This window comes from Danio rerio, chromosome 3 (assembly GCF_049306965.1).
Source record: "Danio rerio strain Tuebingen ecotype United States chromosome 3, GRCz12tu, whole genome shotgun sequence".
Classification (NCBI taxonomy): Eukaryota; Metazoa; Chordata; class Actinopteri; order Cypriniformes; family Danionidae; genus Danio; species Danio rerio.
The window spans coordinates 44,409,564-44,431,349 of NC_133178.1; the positions used below are offsets into that span (position 1 = coordinate 44,409,564).

Below are 21,786 nucleotides of genomic sequence, written 5' to 3' on the forward strand. Positions count from 1 at the left end.
CAAAGCGTCAACGCGATAAGCCCTACAACACTACTGATTAACAGTCGCTGTCATGTAAATAAAGCATTGTTCTCAATGGTATTGCCGTAACAAATTAAACTCAATGTCGTTGTGGCCATGCCTTGCCTTAAAGGAAGTTTCGCCCCCAAAAATGCTGTCGATTCACTCATCCTCAGCGCAATTTTAATTCCTTCAGTAGAACATTAAAGGAGATTTGTAGCTGAAACAGTGGTGTTTGGAGATTTGCGTTACGTAATTCAACTCCTCTCTCTTTGAGAGTCTAAAAAGTAGGCAGAACAAAACAGCGTCAGTGCATATGTAATTATGAAGGGGTGTAACAATACACAAATTGATACTGAACTTTTAGTTTGGTATGAATTACAAACAGAATTATAAAAGAGTCTGAAGTGTGTGAAATGAATGCACATGACAGTCGCATTATTCGTCTTGAACCATTCGCTTTTGGTTTGTTATGAATTACAAAGCAAAGAGTTAACCCTTTTTTTTTTTAATCGAAAGATAAAAAAAGTCTAAAGTGTGTAAAACAAATGTAGATGACAATCCCACAATTGTCCGCATCAAATGAGCGCTGTGTTTTTGAGACGCCATTAGAGGTTTTTACATGCAGTGGAGCTCATCAATGACAGTTCCAAAGCAGTGAACCAATCAGAAATACTCAGAGGCGGGGCAAGTTTTGTGAGCTCCTGTTTACGTTGCAAGTCGGTGTCGTTGACTGTTTTTTTTTTTTTTTTTGAATGCCATCATGGAGGAAAAGCATTTCCAAGCAATGTGTCATGTGCTTTTAGACACAAAGATGTGTTCTGTGTGAATGGCCCCTTACACTATTCCTTCCCAAGCCCGTTTCCCAGACAGACCGTAATTCCTGACTGTCTTATTCTTTCACGCACGAGTGGTTGCTGCCATTGGAACTTTATTGCCTCGAGTCTTTCGGTCTCATTTACTTCTATTTATTTTTAGCCGTAGAACAGCTCATTATGCTGTTTGATGTTGCCATCTTGTATTGTCTTATATTTAAACTCTTTTTGTACTTTCATAAACAGTTGTTTGTAGAGCAAGCACTTTGAGCTTTTATTACTCCTAGTAATTTTTTCCCATAGGGTAAATGAAGTGAAAGGTCTAAAACAAAAAGCCAAGAAGTTGTCCCACTGCAGGCGACATTATCACATCAAGCAGATCTGTGTAAAAACACACGAATATAGTAATAATATAGTCAAATCCATATTTTATTTTTTTAAAAAGTGTTATTTTCTTTGTATTTGATTTTTATTTATTACTATAAAATAAAATAAAATAAAGAGCTGTTTATAAGCTGCTGAGAAAGTACAAAATAAGGTCATGATTAATGATCTTAGTTTTAATAAAAAAATGCTGCCAAAAAATTAAACATTAAGGAAATCAGCGTCTTTTTGCTTTATCAAAAAAACATGCTAAACGCTGATTGATCCTTCCGCGTGAAGCGCATGCTCTGGCGCAGAGCATCGAACAAGAACAAGATGTCACATCGAACAAGACCGTGAATTTTGTGAACTGTTACACCCCTGCCTATTACTTTCATTCATTAGCTTTCCTTCAGCTTAGTCCCTTGTTTATCAGCAAAATTAATCAATTCCGGCATATGTTTTACAAAGCGGATGTCCTTCCAGCTGCAACCCAGTACTGGGAAACACACATTCATACACTTCAGTCAATTTAGTTTATTCAATTCATCTATAGCGCATGTCTTTGGACTGTGGGGAAAACCGAAACACCCGGAGGAAACCCACAGGAACACTGGGAGAACATGCAAACTCCACACAGAAATGCCAACTGACCCAGTGGGGGGACATCAGAGACCATCTCGCTGTAAGGTGACAGTGCTAACCACTGAGCCACCATGCCACCTTTGCTTATTACAGATTAAAGATAACAATGCTGTAAATAATAATGTTCAGCTTCTTCTTCTTTTCGTTCTTTTTTTTTTGCTTAATGACTTTAACTTTGTTTTATCTGCATCCTGTTTTTAGGACCGTGCATTGTATTTCTCACAAAGGACCAGTTTCAGCTGTTCTTCTTCAGTGATCTACAGAACATCAACAAAATGTCTTCAGGTCATGGAATGACACGAGGATGATTAAATGAAGCGGCGAAACAACCCGTGAATGCTCTCCAATTAACCAAAACCATCTGTTGCAAATTGAACACGTTTCATTAGTCAACAGTGTCAGGTGTTTTGTTTTTCAACCCTTCCCCCACAAAAAAAAAAGGCATTTAAAATAGTTCCAGTTTAAGCAGAGTCCATGTGGAATGAACACGTGGGGATGGAAGACAAACATTTTCTGTTCTCATCAGCCAATTCAAGGCAGCAACAGTCAAACCTCACCAAACGGGAGGAAGCTTTGAGGCAAACTGTTGAAGACTGTTCACCCTTCTGGCATAACTAACACTATGCAATAGAAGGAAAAAAAGATCAGTCTTATCTGTTATTACCAACATGCCAAAACAAATCTTTGCTATAAAAACCCACCAACCCCTCACCAGTACACGCAAGCCACTATTTATAAAGAAATCTCAAAATACTTTTTTTTTCTTTCTTTTCTTTTCTTTTTTTTAAACTCAACTCTCATAATTACGATTTTAAACGATGAGGTTTAACTTTCCGGCATACTATACATTTGTAAATATTTTCCTTTTTTTCGGACAAAATTGCTCATTGGACCACAAACGGCATGATAAACATTTTGTGAAAGCCGATAAAGAGACCCTGAGTAAACATGATTGGACCAGACGTGATTGAGCCTTACTAAATGACATGCATATTCCTACCTTCCAGACAAAAATAACGTTTCGGAAACGATCCGCCAATGTCAAGAAATAAACAGTCCGGTCAAGCTGTGCAGGCACAAACAAGTGTCATTTCATCTAAAACAAAACAAAACAGAACATCCATTCCAAATAGGTTGTCATTCCGCTTGACTTGAATATTCTCTCTCAGTGTGATATGGTGGTGGGTTGTTGTTTTTTTTTTTTTTTTTGCCCGGCAACTGCAGGAGATCCCGAGGCCATAAAACACGAGCTGTTTCACATTCGAGAGCCTTGTTCTTGAAGAATCTGCAAGACAGAAACAACTGTTAATGGATGGGATGGGTAAAAGTCAGGATGGCAGGATAAAATAGAAGCTACTCAATTATTCAATACAGGATTTATAATTCAGCACTAAAGAGACATAATTGGTTGTGAGTGAACTTGCAGATGTTCACTGAAGTATCTCCATAGTATCTGTTATAATTGTTCATGAAATAGTTTTATAATCGCTACATAAATAATGCTGCATATATAAAAAGCTATTATTATTTATCTGATTTAATTGCATAAATCACACATAGATCTATGGAATAAATTGTAAGATGCATGGAAATTGCTCTGAATTTATTAGGTATGGATTAGAGTTAAATCATACTGTTTTTTTTTTTTTTTTTTTTACAATTAATGGTCTTGTAATATAAAACATAAATGAAAATATTCAGAGATTTTTTCCTCCAGAAAAACTGATTTCTTAACATCACAGTGTGGTCTAAAATGAATATAAACCTTTCTGAAAACATGGCATACTTTTTTTGTTTGTTTTATGAAATGAACTGCTCAAATTGACATTCCCATTTAAATTAAAATAAATAGTAGTTTAGATAAAGCAAAACGTATGTTTTTAACAAAACACACAACTATTAAAAAAAGATGTAAATAATTGTTTTTATAAATGTTTTATATACACTAACCGGCCACTTTATTAGGTACACATTATTATTACCAAGTTTGTCCTCCTTTTGCCTTTAGAACTGCCTTAGAAGTTGATCACATCGAACGCGCCTTATGCGCTGAGGGGCGTTTTTCTTGAATGGTTTACTAACGGCCGTGAGCGTTTTGCGCACTGCTTATGCATCCCTGCGCACCTTGCGTTTAAAGCGTCTGCTGTGGCTAAAGTTTTTACCCTTATGCACCGTGCACTCGCAGTTAAAAAAGTCAACTGAGCGAAAAGAGTGTGTTACGTGTCTTGCGTCTTTTTTTTCTCCAATTAAATGAAAGCAAAGGCGGGATTTCCGTTAAGGTTCCTGCAATGTTTGTATTGTCAAGATGACTACGGAGACTTTTGAAGATGAAGAAGAGACTTCTTCATAAAAAATCGTGTTTGGTGTGATCAGCCCTTAAATCCTTTGTGGCACAGATTCAACAAGGTACTGGAAATATTCCTCAGAGATTTTGGTCCATATTGACATAATAGCATCAAACAGTTGCTGCAGATTTGTTGGTCTGCACATCCATGATGTGAATCTCTTGTTCCACCACTTCCCAAAGGTGCTCAATTGTATTGAGATCTGGTGACCATAGAGGCCATTTGAGTACAGTGAACTTATTGTCATGTTCAAGAGACCAGTCTGAGATGATTCGCGCTTTATGATATGGTGCATTATCCTGCTGTAAGTAGCCATCAGAAGATAGTACACTGTGGTCATAAAGGGATGGACATAGTCAGCAACAATACTCAGGTAGGCTGTGGCATTGGCACTATGCTTAATTGGTATTAATGGGCCCAAACTGTGCCAAGAAAATATCAGCCACACCATTACATCACTACCACCAGCCTGAACTGTTGATGCAAGGCAGGATGGATCCATGCTTTCATGTTGTTGATGCCAAATTTTGACCCAACCATCTGAATGTTGCAGAAGAAATCAAGACTCATCAGACCAGACAACATTTTTCCAATCTTTTAACGTCCAATTTTGGTGAGCCTGAGTGAATTTTAGCCTCAGTGTCTTGTTCTTAGCTGACAGAGGAGTGGCACCCTGTGTGGTCTTCTTCTGCTCTTGGTTGGACGTGTTGTGCGTTCAGAGATGCTCTTCTGCATACCTCAGTTGTAATGAGTGGTTATTTGAGCAACTGTTGCCTATCTCTCAGCTGGAAGCTGTCTGGCCATTCTCCTCTGACCTCTTGCACCAACAAGGCATTTGAGCCCACAGAACTGCCACGGACTGTATATATATATTTTTTTTTTGGACAATTCTCTGTAAACCCTAGAGATGGTTGTGTGTGAAAATACCAGTAGATCAGCAGTTTCTGAAATACTCAGACCAGCCCGTCTGGCACCAACAGACATGCCATGTTTAAAGTCACTTAAATCATCTTTCTTCCCCATTCTGATGCTCGGTTTGAACTACAGCAGATCATCTTGACCATGTCTACATGCCTAAATGAATTGAGTTGCTGCCATGCAATTGGCTGATTACAAACTTGTATCAACAGGCAGTTGTACCTAATAAAGTGGCCAGTGGGTGTATATTTTACAATAAATATATTGAATATATTTGTGATCTATGATACAACAAAAATGTGTGGAAATGTGTTAGATTTATTATCTATTACAACTATTTTACCTCTCTGAAATTTACATTGTTAGAGGCATGCATGTTCCCTTAATAAAAAAAAATAAATAAATGAATATTTTAAAAATAATACTTTTATATGTGTAGCCATACGCCACTGCGGAGCACATAATAAATACTAAAACATGTACTTTTTTTATTTGTACACTAAATGACCCAGCCCTAAACGTGAGCCCTTCGCTTATATTTGGATAAGTGATTGTGTGAACTTCACAGGAAGCGCACAACAATGCCTTGATGAAATCATCCCAGCGTGTTTATTACAACACAAGCCCCTGTTGACCCGAACCTGCATTACCACCCTGTCAGAAAACTGCTGGAACAAAGTCAAACGAAGGCATTTTTGTGATTAAAACTCGTGGCTGCAGCAACTGATGAGAGCGCATTAAATATTAAGCTTTATCTACCAGTAGGAAAGCAAGCCTTCAATGAGCTGAGGCCATAAATCTAGGGCTTTCTAATATCTAGCAAGCGTCAAACTGAGAGATTCGGGTGAGAGAGAGAGAAAGAGAGAGAGAGTGCGACTCTTCAGCATTCAGCAGAGACCTAATTATCAGCTTAAGTGATATGTAAATGATGCCTCACCAAGAAAGAGAAAAAAAAAAAGAAAACATTATTTCCACATCCTCAGTGCGCATGGCATGCAGGAAAGAACAAAACATTTGATGTGGTTAATCGGCTCTCTTTGACTGCTGTTATGCCATGTGATCATGTGAAGACTGGAGCTGTGGGATTTTTATTTTTTTTCTTACGATGTGTGCGTAAGTGACTATTTCTGTGGGTGCACGAGGGAGAAGAAGAGCCTCACCTTGGCCTTTTCACTGGGCTCGCTGTTTGTGCCGTATGACTGATTGTGCAGCTCCTTGGAGACCACGCAGAGGAACTCGGCCTGATCCTCGTTTCCGTAGTTGTATGAAGAGCCGATGCTCACCAGCTGGCCAGAAGAGAGAGAGAAAGAGAGGAAAACACATGACGACAGCGTTTCAAAGTCAGCTGATTGGATGACTGTTTGTTCAGGAAATATGAACGAATCCACAATTTTTTTCAATGTTTATATATGTAGCTGTTAATCATGAGTAATTGTATTTGTAAGAAACAGAGGCCAAACACTGGATGCTCTACTTAAAGCAGGGGTGCTTAAACTATTTCTTATGAAGGGCCAAAAACCAAACTTGATTGAGGCTAGTGGGCTGAAGGTAAATATAGCTGCTATGGGTAATTTCTTAGTTTATTTAACAGTGTTTAGAAATTGACTGTATTCTTTTTTTTTTTACATCTAATAATGAACATATTACAATAAAAGCAAAACAATCAGTATTTTACAAAATCTGATTAATTTAAAACATTTGGGCTGAATGGTGGCGCAGTGGGTAGCTCGGTCACCTCACAGCAAGAAGGTCGCTGGTTCGAGCCTCAGCTAAGTCAGTTTTGACCGGTGTTGGCGTGGGTTTCCCTCAGGTGCTCAGGTTTTCCCGACAGTCCAAAGACATGCCGTACAGGTGAATTGGGTAAGCTAAATTGGCCGTAGTGTACGTGTGTGAATGGGAGTGTATGGGTGTTTTCCAGAGGTGGGTTGCAGCTGGAAGGGTATCCACTCCGTAATACATATGCTGGATAAGTTGGCGGTTTATTCCGCTGTGGCGAACCCAGATTAATAAAGGGACTAAGCCGAAAATAAAATGAATGAATGAATTTACAACATTTAATTGAAACATTTAATTTCAGTTGTTTTTTAGTAGCTCAGCAATAAAACAAACGAAAAAGGTTGCGTCAAATTAGTACTCACTTCTCCTCTCAGATGGGATGGTGGACCACATCAAAGGTTACAATGGGCCAACTTTGGCCCGCAGGCCCTACTTTGGGCATCTCTGACTTAAAGGAACTTTATTTTTTTAGAAAAATGCTCATTTTACAACTACCCAAATGGTTGAGTTTCAATATTTTTGACTCCATTCAGCCGATTTCCAGGTCTGGAGGGAGTAATTATAGCTTAGTGTAGCATAAATCACTGAATCAGATTAGAACATTAGCTACAAAATAGTTTGTTGCCAATTTGAAAATTTGACAATTTTCCTATTTAAAGGTTGACTCTTCTAGTTACGTTGGGAACTAGGAGTAACACAATTTTTTTTTTTTTTTTTTTTTACACTGATATGGCTAGGAATTATACTCTCATTCTGGCATAATATTCAAGTAACTTTCGTGTTGTACCATGGAGGTTGCATGGCACAATATTATGCAGCATCAGAAAATAGTTTCCAGCTAAGAAACAGTATATCACTGTACTGTAAGAACACTGTGCTTGGAGCAACCATGGTACTGCAGTGAATTTCCTTGATTACAACACCAAAATAAGAGTATAGTTCCTGGCCGGTCTAAATACACAAAGCCAAAACAGAAGAGCCAAGCTTTAAATATGAAAATGATCAAAACTTCTTTTTTAGAATATTTTGAGAGAGATGCTAACGGTCTAATCCGAATCAATGATTTATGCTATACTAAGCTAAGGTAAAAGTGCACTTACCACACCCAGAGATTGGCTGAATGTATATATGAAAAAATGGTAAAACTCAACTATAGGGGTCTTGTAAGATGAGCTTATTTTCAAATTAGTGGAGTGTTTCTTTAAAAACCACTGACTTCCATGCAGGACAATCTAATTCAAAACCTTCAAAATTATTTCCAAGCTGTATTTTATCACAAAATATAAAAAAATAAATAGGTCCAACTTTTTATTTAGTATATTTAACCACTTAAATACATGATAAAAATAAGACCATGAGGCACAATTTACTTTATTGTTTATGTTGCATTGCAAAACAATGTTGTATTATTGACATGGGATACAGTTTAGGTTTGATTAAGCATTATGATTAGGTTTGATTGGTTAATGGCAGTTTACATTTTGTTTTACTTTACATTATTAAACGACAATTTAATTAGACAGAGATGCTCACGGTCTAATCCGAATGCATGATTTATGCTAAGTTAAGCTAAGCTAAAACAATGCTATTACCACAGCCAGAAATTAAGACAACTTTAGGGGTCTTGTAAAATGACCTTATTTCCAAAATAGTGTTTTTTTTTTTTTTCAAACCACTGACAATCTAATTCAAAACTCTCAAAAATATTTCCAAGCTATATTTTAATTAAATTATATATATAAAAAACAAAGTTTCACTTTATATTAAGTATATTTTACCATTTAAATAAAAGATTAAAATAAGACTGTAAGCCACAATGTACTCTATGGTTTATGTTGTATTGCAAAACAATGTCGTTGTTATTGACATGGGATACAGTTTAGGTTTGATTAAGCATTATAACTAGGCTTAAGGGTACAATAAGGGTATGATTAGGGGCAGTTTTAGTGACACTGTTAAGACTATTTCGGACTTTGACTTTTTTGCTTTAAGTAACTAATCTTGTGGCAGTGTTCTAAACTTGTAAACATTACAAATTATCATTACTGTACAAGAATTTTAACAATGAAATATGCTGATTTCAGCTGATTTACAGCTTAATTTGATTATATTTTGCATTATGTTGGGTGGAATAGATGGTTTGTTAATACCAAGCACAAGACAAAATGTCAAGTACACAAGAAATATGAACAAAATCACAAATTATTCGCAATCAACATTTGGTTTGGACTAAGAGTCAGACCGTCAGAGTTTCACAAAGGTGACCATTTAACTCCACTTGAATTCTGATGCCTCGGTCTCTTTGCTGATTAGACTGAACCAGCAGACATTACTTTAAACGCCTCACTCAGCACAGGATGCTGAACCACAGACGCTTCCTCACACCTGCCACTGACTGCAGATTAACATATCTGAGCCTCGAACATCCCCATTAAACCACAAATTACAGCTTGTCCCTCGAACGCCCCAAGCGCGTTTCTGTGCCTGACCCTGCCACCGCAAGAAAACCAATATGCAAAAATAGCAAGCAAACAATGTGCATCCTGCTATTCAAATAAAAGCAATCTTGCAAAAAAGTTTCCATTGCTTTTACATGAACTTAGATGGTTAGGTGATCTAAACATGATACAGAGAGCTTTGAGTTTATTTCCATATCAGCTTCTCTGGCTGTCATGGCAAAAAAAAAAAAAAAAGTTTAGGTTTACCACATCTTAAAAATATAATTTTCCATAATTATAAAAATAAGTCATCAACAGTAATAAATAGCACATACAATAAAATACATACATACATAATAATAACAACACAAACAAAAATATTTTAAGGTTTACTTTTGATAGAAAAACTGTTAAATTTTGGAAGGATTCACATTTAAAAAACAGCATATACAATACATAAGATAAAATAGATAAATAATAATAATGAGGATGATAATAATAACAATAATATTATTTTTTTAGGTTTACTTTTGATTAAAAAAAAAAAACTTTACAACTTTGGATTGATTCATATTTAAAAAATATTTCATTTAAAGCCCCTAAAACATTATAGACTGCACTCGCTAAGCAAAAATATCGGAGTAATAACACAATAAAAGTATACATGCTGAAGTGGATAATTATAACGCATAATCATTTCTTTGTTTAATAATTATTCAGTTATTTTTGCTTAAAATAGACATACACTAATACGATTTATATATCAGTACTGATATATTGTGCACTTCAAAATACTGTGAATAAGTATTTAGTATATAAACTTTTAGTGTGCTTTTTAAATGGTCATGTTATACGTGCAATGATGTTCATAACAGTGCCACATGCTTAGAGACTTAGTTACTTTAAGCATTAACATTTTCAAATTCATTTGGCATACTAGATGCTGAAATATTGATTGATATACAGTATAGCAATAAGGTTCTGATAGTTGAACAACAACAAATACTTGTATTAATCTTAGATGATGTAAAAAAAAAAAAAAAGTTGCAATCTGATTACAAGTTATAATAATTATAATAAATGGGCTTAATAACAAAAATACATAATTTATTGAAAACTATTAAAATAATATTTTTTAAACTAATATTCACAGTAACTGTTTTACATATCTGCCTTAACTGTTTATTTAAATCCATCAACTAATCAGACTTTTCTGTAAAGTACTTTTTTGAAATACTTGATTGCTCTGATTGGTCTGTTTAATGGAGAGAAGATTTTTTCAACACATTTCTAAACATAATAGTTTTATTAATTCATTTCTAATAACTGATTTATTTTATCTTTGTCATGATGACAGTAAATAATATTTGCCTACATATTCTTCAAGACACTTCTATACAGCTTAAAGTGACATTTAAAGGCTTAACTAGGTTAATTAGGCAGGTTAGGGTAATTAGTCAAGTTATTGTATAAGTTATTGGTTTGTTCTGTAGACTATCGCAAAAAATATATAGCTTAAAGGGGCTAATAATTTTGACCTTACAATGATTTTTAAAAAATTAAAAAAAAACTTTTATTCTAGCCGAAATAAAACAAATAAGACTTTCTCCAAAGATACATACAGTAGAAGTCAGAATTATTGGTCCTCCTTTGATTTTTTTTTCTTTTTTAAATATTTCCAAAATTATGTTTAACAGGGAAAGAAAATTTTCACAGTATTTCTGATATTTTTTTTTTCTTTTGGAGAAAGTCTTATTTGTTTTATTTTGACTAGAATAAAAGTAGTTTTTCATTTTTTATGATCGATTTTAGGGTCAAAATTATTGGCCCCTTTAAGCTATTTTTTTCTGACTGTCTACAGAAGAAACCATCGTTATACAACAAATTGCCAAATTACTCTAACCTGTCTAGTTAACCTAATTAACCCTTTAAAATGTTATATTAAGCTGTATAGAAGTGTCTTGAAAAAGATCTAGTCAAATATTATTTACTGTCATCATGGCAAAGATAAAATAAATCAGTTATTAGAAAGGAGTTATTAAAACTATTATGTTTAGAAATGTATTGGAAAAATCATCTCTCCGTTAAACAGAAACTGGGGGAAAAATAAACAGGGCGCTAATAATTCAGGGGGGTTAATAATTCTGACTTCAATTATATATATATATATATATATACACGTTTTGTTATACTCGTTAATGTAACTTTCTTGCAGCTTAGGTCAAAATCATCATAACAATATATACAGAGATAAAAACTTATTAATAAAATCGCAACAAAAAAAAAATTGCATAATCAAATTTAAATTGACTAGAAAAAAAATAATATTTTAAAACAAAGGCATTTCACGACAGATATTATCATCCTACAATTGTTAACTAGATTTTATCTTCTACGCTTTCTATACACAGCATTTTAAAAGGTGCATTCGAGCGAAATGCCTGACATTCTGTCACCTTCCAGCTGCCCATGTAAGGCTACACTTGTAGACGAGCCAAATGCAGGTCAGAAGTGCATACAACTCACTCACTGCACCAGGGAAAACCCTCCTGCGCTGCTCAATTCAACACTGTATACCTTTCATTTAACAGCAAACGCCACTCACTCTAGGTTTAGCTCTGGATTCTAATTAGATGGTTGCTGTCTATACAAAGAGAAAGAAAAAGCACATTCAAAGAACAGATGCAAGCAGAATGTTTTGCAAACTGGTGAATCATAGTAAAATTAGCATCCCCAAAATTTGACTCTGTAAGTAACATCTAACCACTGAAAATAGCAGAGGCACCTACTCAAACCACTGGCTTTAGGATCACAGATGGTTAAACCGTGACATTTAAAAGGAACAGTGTATTAATTATGGCTGTTACACACTGTCTACAACTAATGACCGCAGTCTGTCCACACTGTAAGCTGAATGCCATCACACTTTGTTCACCAGCACAGAATAAATAGGTCATTATATTAAACACACAATTAATAGCTTGTATCCAAATTATATATGGTGCCTGACTGAACTACAGCTAATAAACACGAAAAGATTGAGCTAAAACTTTTAAACCCTAAAATAATTCGGTTTTTGGCTTCTTGTTAAAATTACTTTAAATGAGCTGAATCAACACAATTCTTGAATTTTTGGGGATTGCAATTATACAGGGCATCCAACTGAAAATAAGCCAATAAATATGAAAGGATATTATGTAAAATATTTCCCAGAGATTTCCAGCCGCAACCAGGGTTAGCATTCTAATATGTCAATTTACTGCTCAAAAATATGTTTTATCATCAGTGTTTAAGACTGTTGTGCTTCATTCGTTTCATGGAAGCTGATTTCCTCATCTCTATATAACACATGATCATCTATCATATGACAAACTGTGAAACAGTGTAATCCAATACTCCATTGTATTTCTAATCACCTGTTCAAACTTCCAGCCATCTGACATGGTGGAGACCATCTGAGTCAGTTCCTCCTCCTGACACTGCAGGACTCTGTAGACGTGCTTTACTGGAAGCTAAAAAAACAACAACAACAAAAAAAAAACAACTATGAAAAAGCAGCATGGCACAACTTTTCTTCTTGACAGTGCTGTAATTTAGCTGTGAAATGATTCGGGCACTCCTGCAGACCCACAGATGTCATCAGACGGAGGTGCTGAGATGGCAGATTCAGAGGACACATTTGTCATGGGATACAGCGGGAGCATTTTGACAAGACCTGGAAATGCAGTGTAAGACAAATCCCATGCAAAAGACAGATCTGCAGATCTAACAAAGACATTTTGATCATTTATTGCGTCAAATTCTACAGAAAGAACAAATGTGTAAATGTTGTCTCCTAAAGAAATAGGCAAAAAAAAAAACTACCCAATTTATGCAAAACTGGCTTTTAGGACTGGCTGTATATAACATTACCAAAAAAATATCTGTCAACCGTAACAGATTTTTCCCCCGTGTATACCGTGACATGTAAATAAGTGGGCATGGCTAACATGCAGTGTGCGTGTGCATGATGTCGCTCATCAGGAAATTGTACTAGAGTGCTAGAGTGCTCATATTAAAATCAGGTCAACTATGACTCCATTTACATGGACATCCTTATCCAAATTATTTGCCTTAATCTGAATAAGACAAGAATATGATTGAGGTGTTTACATGAGTTGCTTTTTGGATGTTCCTTTCATGATCCTGTGTTAGATGTTATAGCACACAATTCTATTAACGTCATTGCGTCACCATGCTGTCCATGTTTCACGTAATTTTGGTCGTTTCATTTTTAATTCTTCGACTTTAAAAACATTTTGCCAGTTTCACTTTCAATCAAGAACATTTTATGCATGCCCCTGTGACAAACTGAGGTACTGGTTAAGAATATGAGGTAAGGACTGATGGAAGGGTGTTGTTTTTAAATTGAATTCAAATGGCTAAAAACATAAAAAATAAAAAAATAAAAAAAAAAAAAACTGCATTTTGCAATGCGGGTATCTGTGGTCCTTCACTGACTCGATAGGTGCAGAAAATAGTGTCAAACTAGCATGTGTGTGTGAGAGTGTGTGGAATATCCTGTAACAAAATGCGACGAAAATAGTTTCATTGCGGTGTTTGCATGTCTGTACTGCACTTCAATAATGCCACTAAAAAAGACAGTCCACATGCCTCATTTCAATTTCTGATTAGTTTGATTATGACTTTATTTGGATTAAGGTAATAAAAAATTGCTGTTTACATGGTCGACTCTTAATCAGAGTATTGTCTTAATCTTAACCTTTTTGAGATGGACTGTTTTGGATTACTGACTTGAAGCTATGAATGCGAGTACAGAAAAACTGTATAAAATATTCTTTTTTATGAAATACACTAGTGTAATGCTACACTCTACTAATCTGGTTTAATTTCACTTTAAGAAGATTTCTGTTGCTTCAACTGGTGATCTGGGACCTTCAACCTTTGGCAAGGCAGGTAAAAATCTTTACCACTGGCCCAACCAGGCCACTAGAAGAAATCCTTAGCATCGATCCCTGGTAATAATGTTTCATTATTTGGATGAGCAAATTCTAAATGCAGGCAGGAATTATGCATCAACAGCATGATGAAGAAGTCTCAAGCAAAAAGTTAAGACATTTGAGACCATTCAGAATCAAGTTTTAGACTCATAAAGGGCTAGACTCAAAAGGAATTTCAAATTAGACCCATCAAAAAATATAATAATTTAATACAATACTAAAATTAATAATATAAAATCAAATATTTTACATATTTTTAAGCAAAACATCTGAAAGACTGTAAAAACAAGCAAGCTATACTTTTTATCTTTACACTGTTTTTCCAATAAACTTTTTTTAAAGTTAAAAATCAAAATGAACAAATGTTTTAAAAGTTTAAAAACTCTAATAAACTAAATCTATGCACAACAGTTTGTCCAGAGATGGATAGATTGTATGGGTGTTGGCCAGATTGGATAGCAATTCAGGAACAAAGGAAAGTTAAGACCTACAACACAATATTTCAGTAAATTAAGGATTTTAAAATTTGGATTTTATGAAACCACAGAAACCCTGTCAAGCTTAAAAGTAAAATTTTTGGCATTTTATATAATCAATATTTTATGTTAGAAATGCAAATATTTATTATGCATTATTATTATTATATTTTTTATTACAACTGATTTTAGATTTCTACATTCCTACATCAAACATTTGCCCAAAGTTAAAAAAAATAATCACATATGAAGGAGTACAAACGTGAGTATATACTTTAAAAAGTATTTTATATGTGGTCAATATTACATGATTGAATATATTATGATATATTGTTATCAGTATATGAGATGACTTTTATTGTGATATAAGATTTTTCACATCGCCCAGCAGAACATACAATTACTAAACACAAATTACAAAGGCATTACTTGAACATCTACCTAGGTGCAAACTCCAAACCAAAACGTCGTCTCTTGCAAATGTGCTTCATTCAAAACAAAGTCCAAGATAAAAAGGCAAACCCAAATAGTAACATGTAAATTAGTGAATTGTAAATTTGCTGAATTGCCAAGCCCTACTACTTAGCATCTTTTTACTGTTTATATATAGACGTGTGACCTCAACAGCGTGAAAAGAGGAAGTAACAGGAGATTTTCACTTAAAAGAAGAGCAGAGCATCATATTATTTCTCATTTGTTTGTTTAACATTATGTCAGCTTCTATAGTTATTTATTTATTTTTAATTTTTTGGGAGAAAAATCATAATACTGTTATAAATGATATTAAACTTGTACAATTTATTTTTGGGCTAAAGACCCTAAAACTGTTTTTGGATTAACAGTGTTAAAGATCACCTCAAAAGGATAAAATAAGTTAGAAAATATGGTTGAAAAAGAGTACATTTAAATAAATAAAATAAAATCATCTTACCTGAGCGGTCTTACAATCCCTCTCCCTGATTTTGTCTTTGACCAGTTTAATCAGTGAAGTGATATTGTAGAATTCAGCCTCTTCCAGCACACCTGGGGAACATTTCACTGATTAAATAATAAACCATAAACCGCATATCAGACTACAAAAACAGCTAACAAACAAGTTAAAACTGAATTTAGCCGTCAGTTAAACAACAGAAAAAATCTTAAAGCATGTCTGAACGTATCCTAAAGTTCCTGTCATACCTTCCTCTGCCAGGCCTCTGTTCAGCACCAGCTTCCCATGTCTCAAATAGTTGAGCACTGGACCAAAATAAGTGGGATCTCGGTCTATCAAATAAGCACCCGTTTCATCCTAGAAGAGAAAACAGCATTTTTAGAAACACAGTATTGACCTCTGAAGAATTTTAGCATGACAAACATCATTTATACAACTGAGGACTATGAAAGTGGAGCTTGCAGTAGGTTTGTATTTTATAAATATAACAAATACTATACGCAATAAAGCACATTCAATTATTTTAACCACGTTATTACATTGTAATATACACGCTATTACAATACAAAATACTGTTTCATATCAGTTTCTCCACAATAATGTACATCTATATAATACAGCTGTAAATAAAATACCACTACTATTATTACAGTGGGTATCGTTGAGCTATTAACAGTATTATCAATTTTATCGATACCATTTATCGGTTCGGTACTTTAACAGTTCTCTTATTGGTACTTTTTGTAGTGTTCTTTTACCGAAAATACAAAAAACTATTTGAACAGAATTAACAACACTTTACACAATCACGTTTTTATTGTAAAATAAAACAAAACCAATAATTGTAAAACAAATATATATTTTTTTTTTCTGTAAAAAAATGAAGAGAAAAAAAAACTTTCTGGAGAAAAATCAACATGTTTGCCTTTTCTGACAGAAGTCGGATCTTTCTTGGTTTATTGTGTTTCCAATCCCTGCAGTTGAAAATGCCCTCTTTGAGTTGTAAAATGCAGTTAAATGAGAATGTTTATGATTTTTCATTAACGCATTCACAAAAATGAGTTAACAGTGTTTTGAGAGTTACCCGTGTTTTAATGAAGTTTTGAAGCATCTTGCAATGTAAAAAATTTTTTCTTAATAAGCATAGTTCATTATTAGGCTATATTTGCTATAAGCATAGTTTATTATTAGGCTATATTTATGAATAATAGGCTATATTTGTAAATACAGCTGATGTAAAAACATTTTTAATGTATATACAAAATACTGTTGTCATTGTAAACAAATGTGTGTGTTTATTTAACTATTAATATCATACTAATTTAGGTGATCGACTGCTGGCATAATAATGTGGATGATGTAACACGTTAGCGTTATTAGCTAGGCAGTCAAAAACTTTTCATTAGCCGTTCTGCAGTTAATGCCTTTTTGAAAGATACTTTGTTGCAATGAGCATTGTCGCTGTCCACTCGGGATGCTACTGTAAGTAATGTTTATTCAGCAATAATTCTCCAGTATCGATAGCAGAACCGTTAACATCAAAGCTTATCGATACTTCTGTCTTTTATAATGTAGCACTGATACCTATAAAGTACAGAGTTTTGGTACCCATTCCTAACTACTAATAATATAAACTTTATTTTAAATAATTATGCCACAAATCATCTTAAATGTTTCACTGTTAACATTGAATAAAACTAAATTTGATAAAGTAAAACATTTCAAAGGGTTCCTTAAGTTAAACTAAATAAATTTCATGATCAATTAAAGGGACAGATCACAAAAAAATATATTTATAGTTTGAGTTTGTCTTCTGTTAAACAAAAAAGAAGATATCTTGAAGAATGTTGAAAACCTGCAATCACTGACATCCATAGTATCTGTATGTATATGTATATATATATATATATATATATATATATATATATATATATATATATATATATATATATATATATATATATATATATATATATATATATATATATATATACAGCTGAAGTCAGAATTATTAGCCCTCCTGAATTATAAGTGACCCTTCTCTCCCCAATTTCTGTTTAATGGAAGTAAGATTTGTTCAACTCATTTTTAAACATAACACATTTAATAACTCATTTCTAATAAATGATTTATTTTATCTTTGCTATGATGAAAGTAAATAGTATTTTACTACATATTATTAAGATATTCCGCTTAAAATTACATTTTAAGGCTTAACTAGGTTAATAAGGAAAGTCATTGTAGAACTGTAGTTTTTTTTATATTGCTTAAGCGGATTAATAGTGATCTTAAAATGGTCAAAAAATAAATGTAAACCTTTTTTTATTCTACCCAAGACAAAACAAATTATACTTTCTCCAGAAGAAACAAATATTATAGAAAATGCGGCAAAAGAAAATCCTGAATCTGTTAAACATCATTTGGGAAAATGATTATTAAAAAGAAAAAATAACAGGAGGGCAAATAATTTTTACTTCAACTGTACATTTGTTTAGAATAATTGTGATTACAATCATGACCAAAATAATCGTTATTATGATTTTCCCATAATCGAGCAGCCCTACAGTCTTAACTAATGTTTTAAAATATTTGACCTTGTTTGGCATATTTCACCCAAAAACTAAGAATCACCTTTGATTTGTTCTAAACCAGTTTGCGAGTCTTCTGTTGCACGCAAAATAAGTTAAAGAAAGCTGAAAATCTGTAACCATTCCCATCCTTAACAAATACTATGAAAGTGAATAATTACAGGTTTCCAACATTCTTTAAAATATCTTTATTATTCTGAAACAAGTCAAAGGTGAGTAAATCAATCCATGAATCTGATTATTGTCCAATCCAGTCATATAAATGTGCTGGCAAATCACAACCACATGACTTTTTACAGTCAGCAGATTCCAGATTGACCCATACTGTTTGTTCTGTAATCTGACAAAATTAATCATGTGAAATGACATCCTCTAAACTACTTCTGTTTTACAAAATGTTTACAAATCACAAACTATTTTCTATTTGCATTCTGCTACATTATCACTGCCGTAGTCTGAGATTGAATAGAAAACAATGCGAGTAAACATTTATTATGCAGTGACAATTTTTAGAAAATTAAATATATATTTTGTTATTTTTAACCTATAGGATGAATGCAAACCTTCTGCAGCTCCAAATCTGGCTTCAATGCCTCTGGATCTTTGTTCGAAGGAATTTTCAAGTAATGGCAAACAGTGGTTGATGGATACAGAAGCGTGTCTGTTAAGAAAAGGTGTGGCTGACATTTAACATACATGCAGCAGAGCCCATAGGGACGCTGATCCATCTCCAGCACAACATCATTACCACAGATCGATACCGAGGTCAGAAAAGTCAGCTTTATTCCACAGCGTTCACGCTCGCATTAAAGCGTTCAGGAGAGCGACCTTTACAGTTAAGTCACGCAAATTCAACCTTGTGATAGGGAAATTAATTTGGAAGAAATATTTTTGGACAGAAGAAATTCTTTGTCTATTTAGCGGCTTTCAAATGTCGTTGCCCTAATAAATGATGCATAGTGACCTTTAAAAGTTTAAAGGCATGCAGGCAACCCCATTTCTTCTTGTGACACATGGAAGAAACTGAAGGATTTATTAAAAACACTGATGCTGGAGGATAATAAATAATAATAATAATAATAATAATAATAATAATAATAATAATAATAAGAAGAAGAAGAAGAAGAAGAAGAAGAAGAAAATATATATAAATATAAATATAAATATATATTTATATATATATATATATATATATATATATATATATATATATATATATATATATATATATATATATATATATATATATATATATATATAACCAGTTTATTTGTGTGCTAATTGTTTTGCAGATCAATTATTATTTTTTAAAAAGATTAAGCCAATTATTGCAATTGGAAAAAATAAAAAAAGCATTCATAAGAATGACATTTACATCACAAAGAATGAAAAATAAATGTTATGAGATGAATGTAAAATATTCAGTGCTGTCAAATTATTAATCGCATACAAGATAACAGTTCGTATTTACATAATATATGCATGTGTAGTGTGTATATTTGTGTATGTATAAATACACACATGCTGTACAAAGTACAAATTAAATATATTTAAAAAAATTATACATAGTTGAAGTCAGAATTATTAGCCCCCTTTTGAATTTTTTTTTCTTTTTTAAATATTTCCTAACAGATGTTTAACAGAGCAAGGGAATTTTCACAGTACGTCTGATAATTTTTTTTTTTTCTGGAGAAAGTCTTATTTGTTTTATTTCGGCTAGAATAAAAGCAGTTTTGAATTTTTTTTAAATCCATTTTAGGGACAAAATTATTACCCCCTTTAAGCATTTTTTTTTTCAATAGTCTACAGACCAAACCATTGTTATACAATAACTTGCCTAATTACCCTAACCTGCCTAGTTAACCTAATTAACCCAGTTCAGCCTTTAAATGTCACTTTAAGCTGTATAGAAGTGTCTTGAAAAATATCTAGTCAATAATTATTTACTGTCATCATGGCAAAGATTAAATAAATCAGTTATTAGAGATGAGTTATTAAAACTATTATGTTTAAAAATGTGTTGAAAAAAATTATCTCCGTTAAACAGAAAAAAAATAAACATGGGGGCTAATAATTCAGATGCATACACAAATATTTTACACAACAGTTATGACATAGTTATAACACAGGCAGTATGCACATATATTTTATAAATCTGAACTTTTTTTTTAATGTGATTAATCATTTGACAGAACTTCAAATATTACTTTTTTGTTGGTTTGTTTACTTTATGTATTATTAAATTAAAAAGATCAAAACTTTTTTTCCTAAACATATGCTTTATGCCCACTGTTAAATTATTATGTATAAATTAGTTATTCACATTATTGCCAATTCACATCCAAAGACATGTTCATGGATGGCAAAAACCAACTACATATTACAATACAAAAATTATAAAGATAAAAAAAAGAAACCCAGCAGTCAGAAGAAATGAGCAATTATAAAAATGCAAGGACTTTCTGTAAATTTAACAATATGTGTTGCATTACATACAATTAACAATTAATACAAATTCCAGTATTTACAATCTTAATGGCAACATTATGCTGCATTGTTAGCTCATTGTTGGTACACATTATACATTTAAAAATAAAATGTTAAATAAATATGCTCATTGCTAGGTCGTATTAATTAATGGTAAAGACTTGATGTAAACTGTGACCACTATTTCAATAGTTTAGTCCGACTTGGTAACTCAAGATCCCAGTTTTTTTTAAACAGTGGGGTAAATGAAAACATGTATAAAGTATCTTTGTAATATTTTATGTTTACTCGAGCAAGCATTGGTAATGTTATCGTTTTAAAGAGTTAAGGTTTTGTTAAATCAACACTAGTGGAACTTAATCAGTTAGAACGTGACATGTACGTTACCGTTACTCCTATAAGAAACGGTATTGGAGTACGGTTATGCATTTTAACGCGAAATGCTCAAACAAGAACAAATATACATATTTGACCATATTTTTAGGTCTACAGCTAATGTTGACTTCACCCAGTAACGTTAACGTTACACCAAGTGTTATCGGTTAAGCTAAGCTAGTAAGGGGGGCTCCGTTTAATGTAACTTTATCAGCTAGCCGTTAAGCTAAAATATTCAAAAACATAAAGATAGCGAAGGGGAACACCGCAGAGCCGTCATTTCGGGTTTCCCCGGTTTAACCGAACTGCTCAGAGCCAATATAAGCGAAAAATAATGCTCATTGTCGTGCTAGTGAATCAAGCTAGTTTGAATACCTTGTCAGAGTCGAGGTCGGGGTCGGCCTGGCACAGGCGGTACAGGAAAGATTTCGGGTCTCTACACAGCGTTTGCCTCGTCGTTAGAAAGTAGGTGCCGCCGACGTTCAGACGAACCCATTTGGAAGAGCCGCTTCCGGATGGCTGCAGCCTCTCTCCGGGAGAAGGAGCGGGACACCGCCGACCGTTGGAGCCGCTCGGGTCAGGGCTCTTCTCCGCCATCCCTCCTCTGCACTCCCGCTGCCGGACTCACG

At 33.6% G+C, this 21,786-nt stretch overlaps 1 protein-coding gene across 1 annotated transcript; it reads right to left on the reverse strand.

The window, feature by feature from the left end:
- Window positions 1-1,971: 1,971 nt before the first annotated feature.
- On the reverse strand, window positions 1,972-21,786 carry kctd5a (potassium channel tetramerization domain containing 5a). The gene is given in 6 exon segments (NM_207049.1): window positions 1,972-3,108; window positions 6,247-6,372; window positions 12,717-12,812; window positions 15,708-15,799; window positions 15,956-16,064; window positions 21,533-21,786. Coding segments are annotated over 6 exon segments (675 nt in total). The 5' UTR covers window positions 21,755-21,786; the 3' UTR covers window positions 1,972-3,078.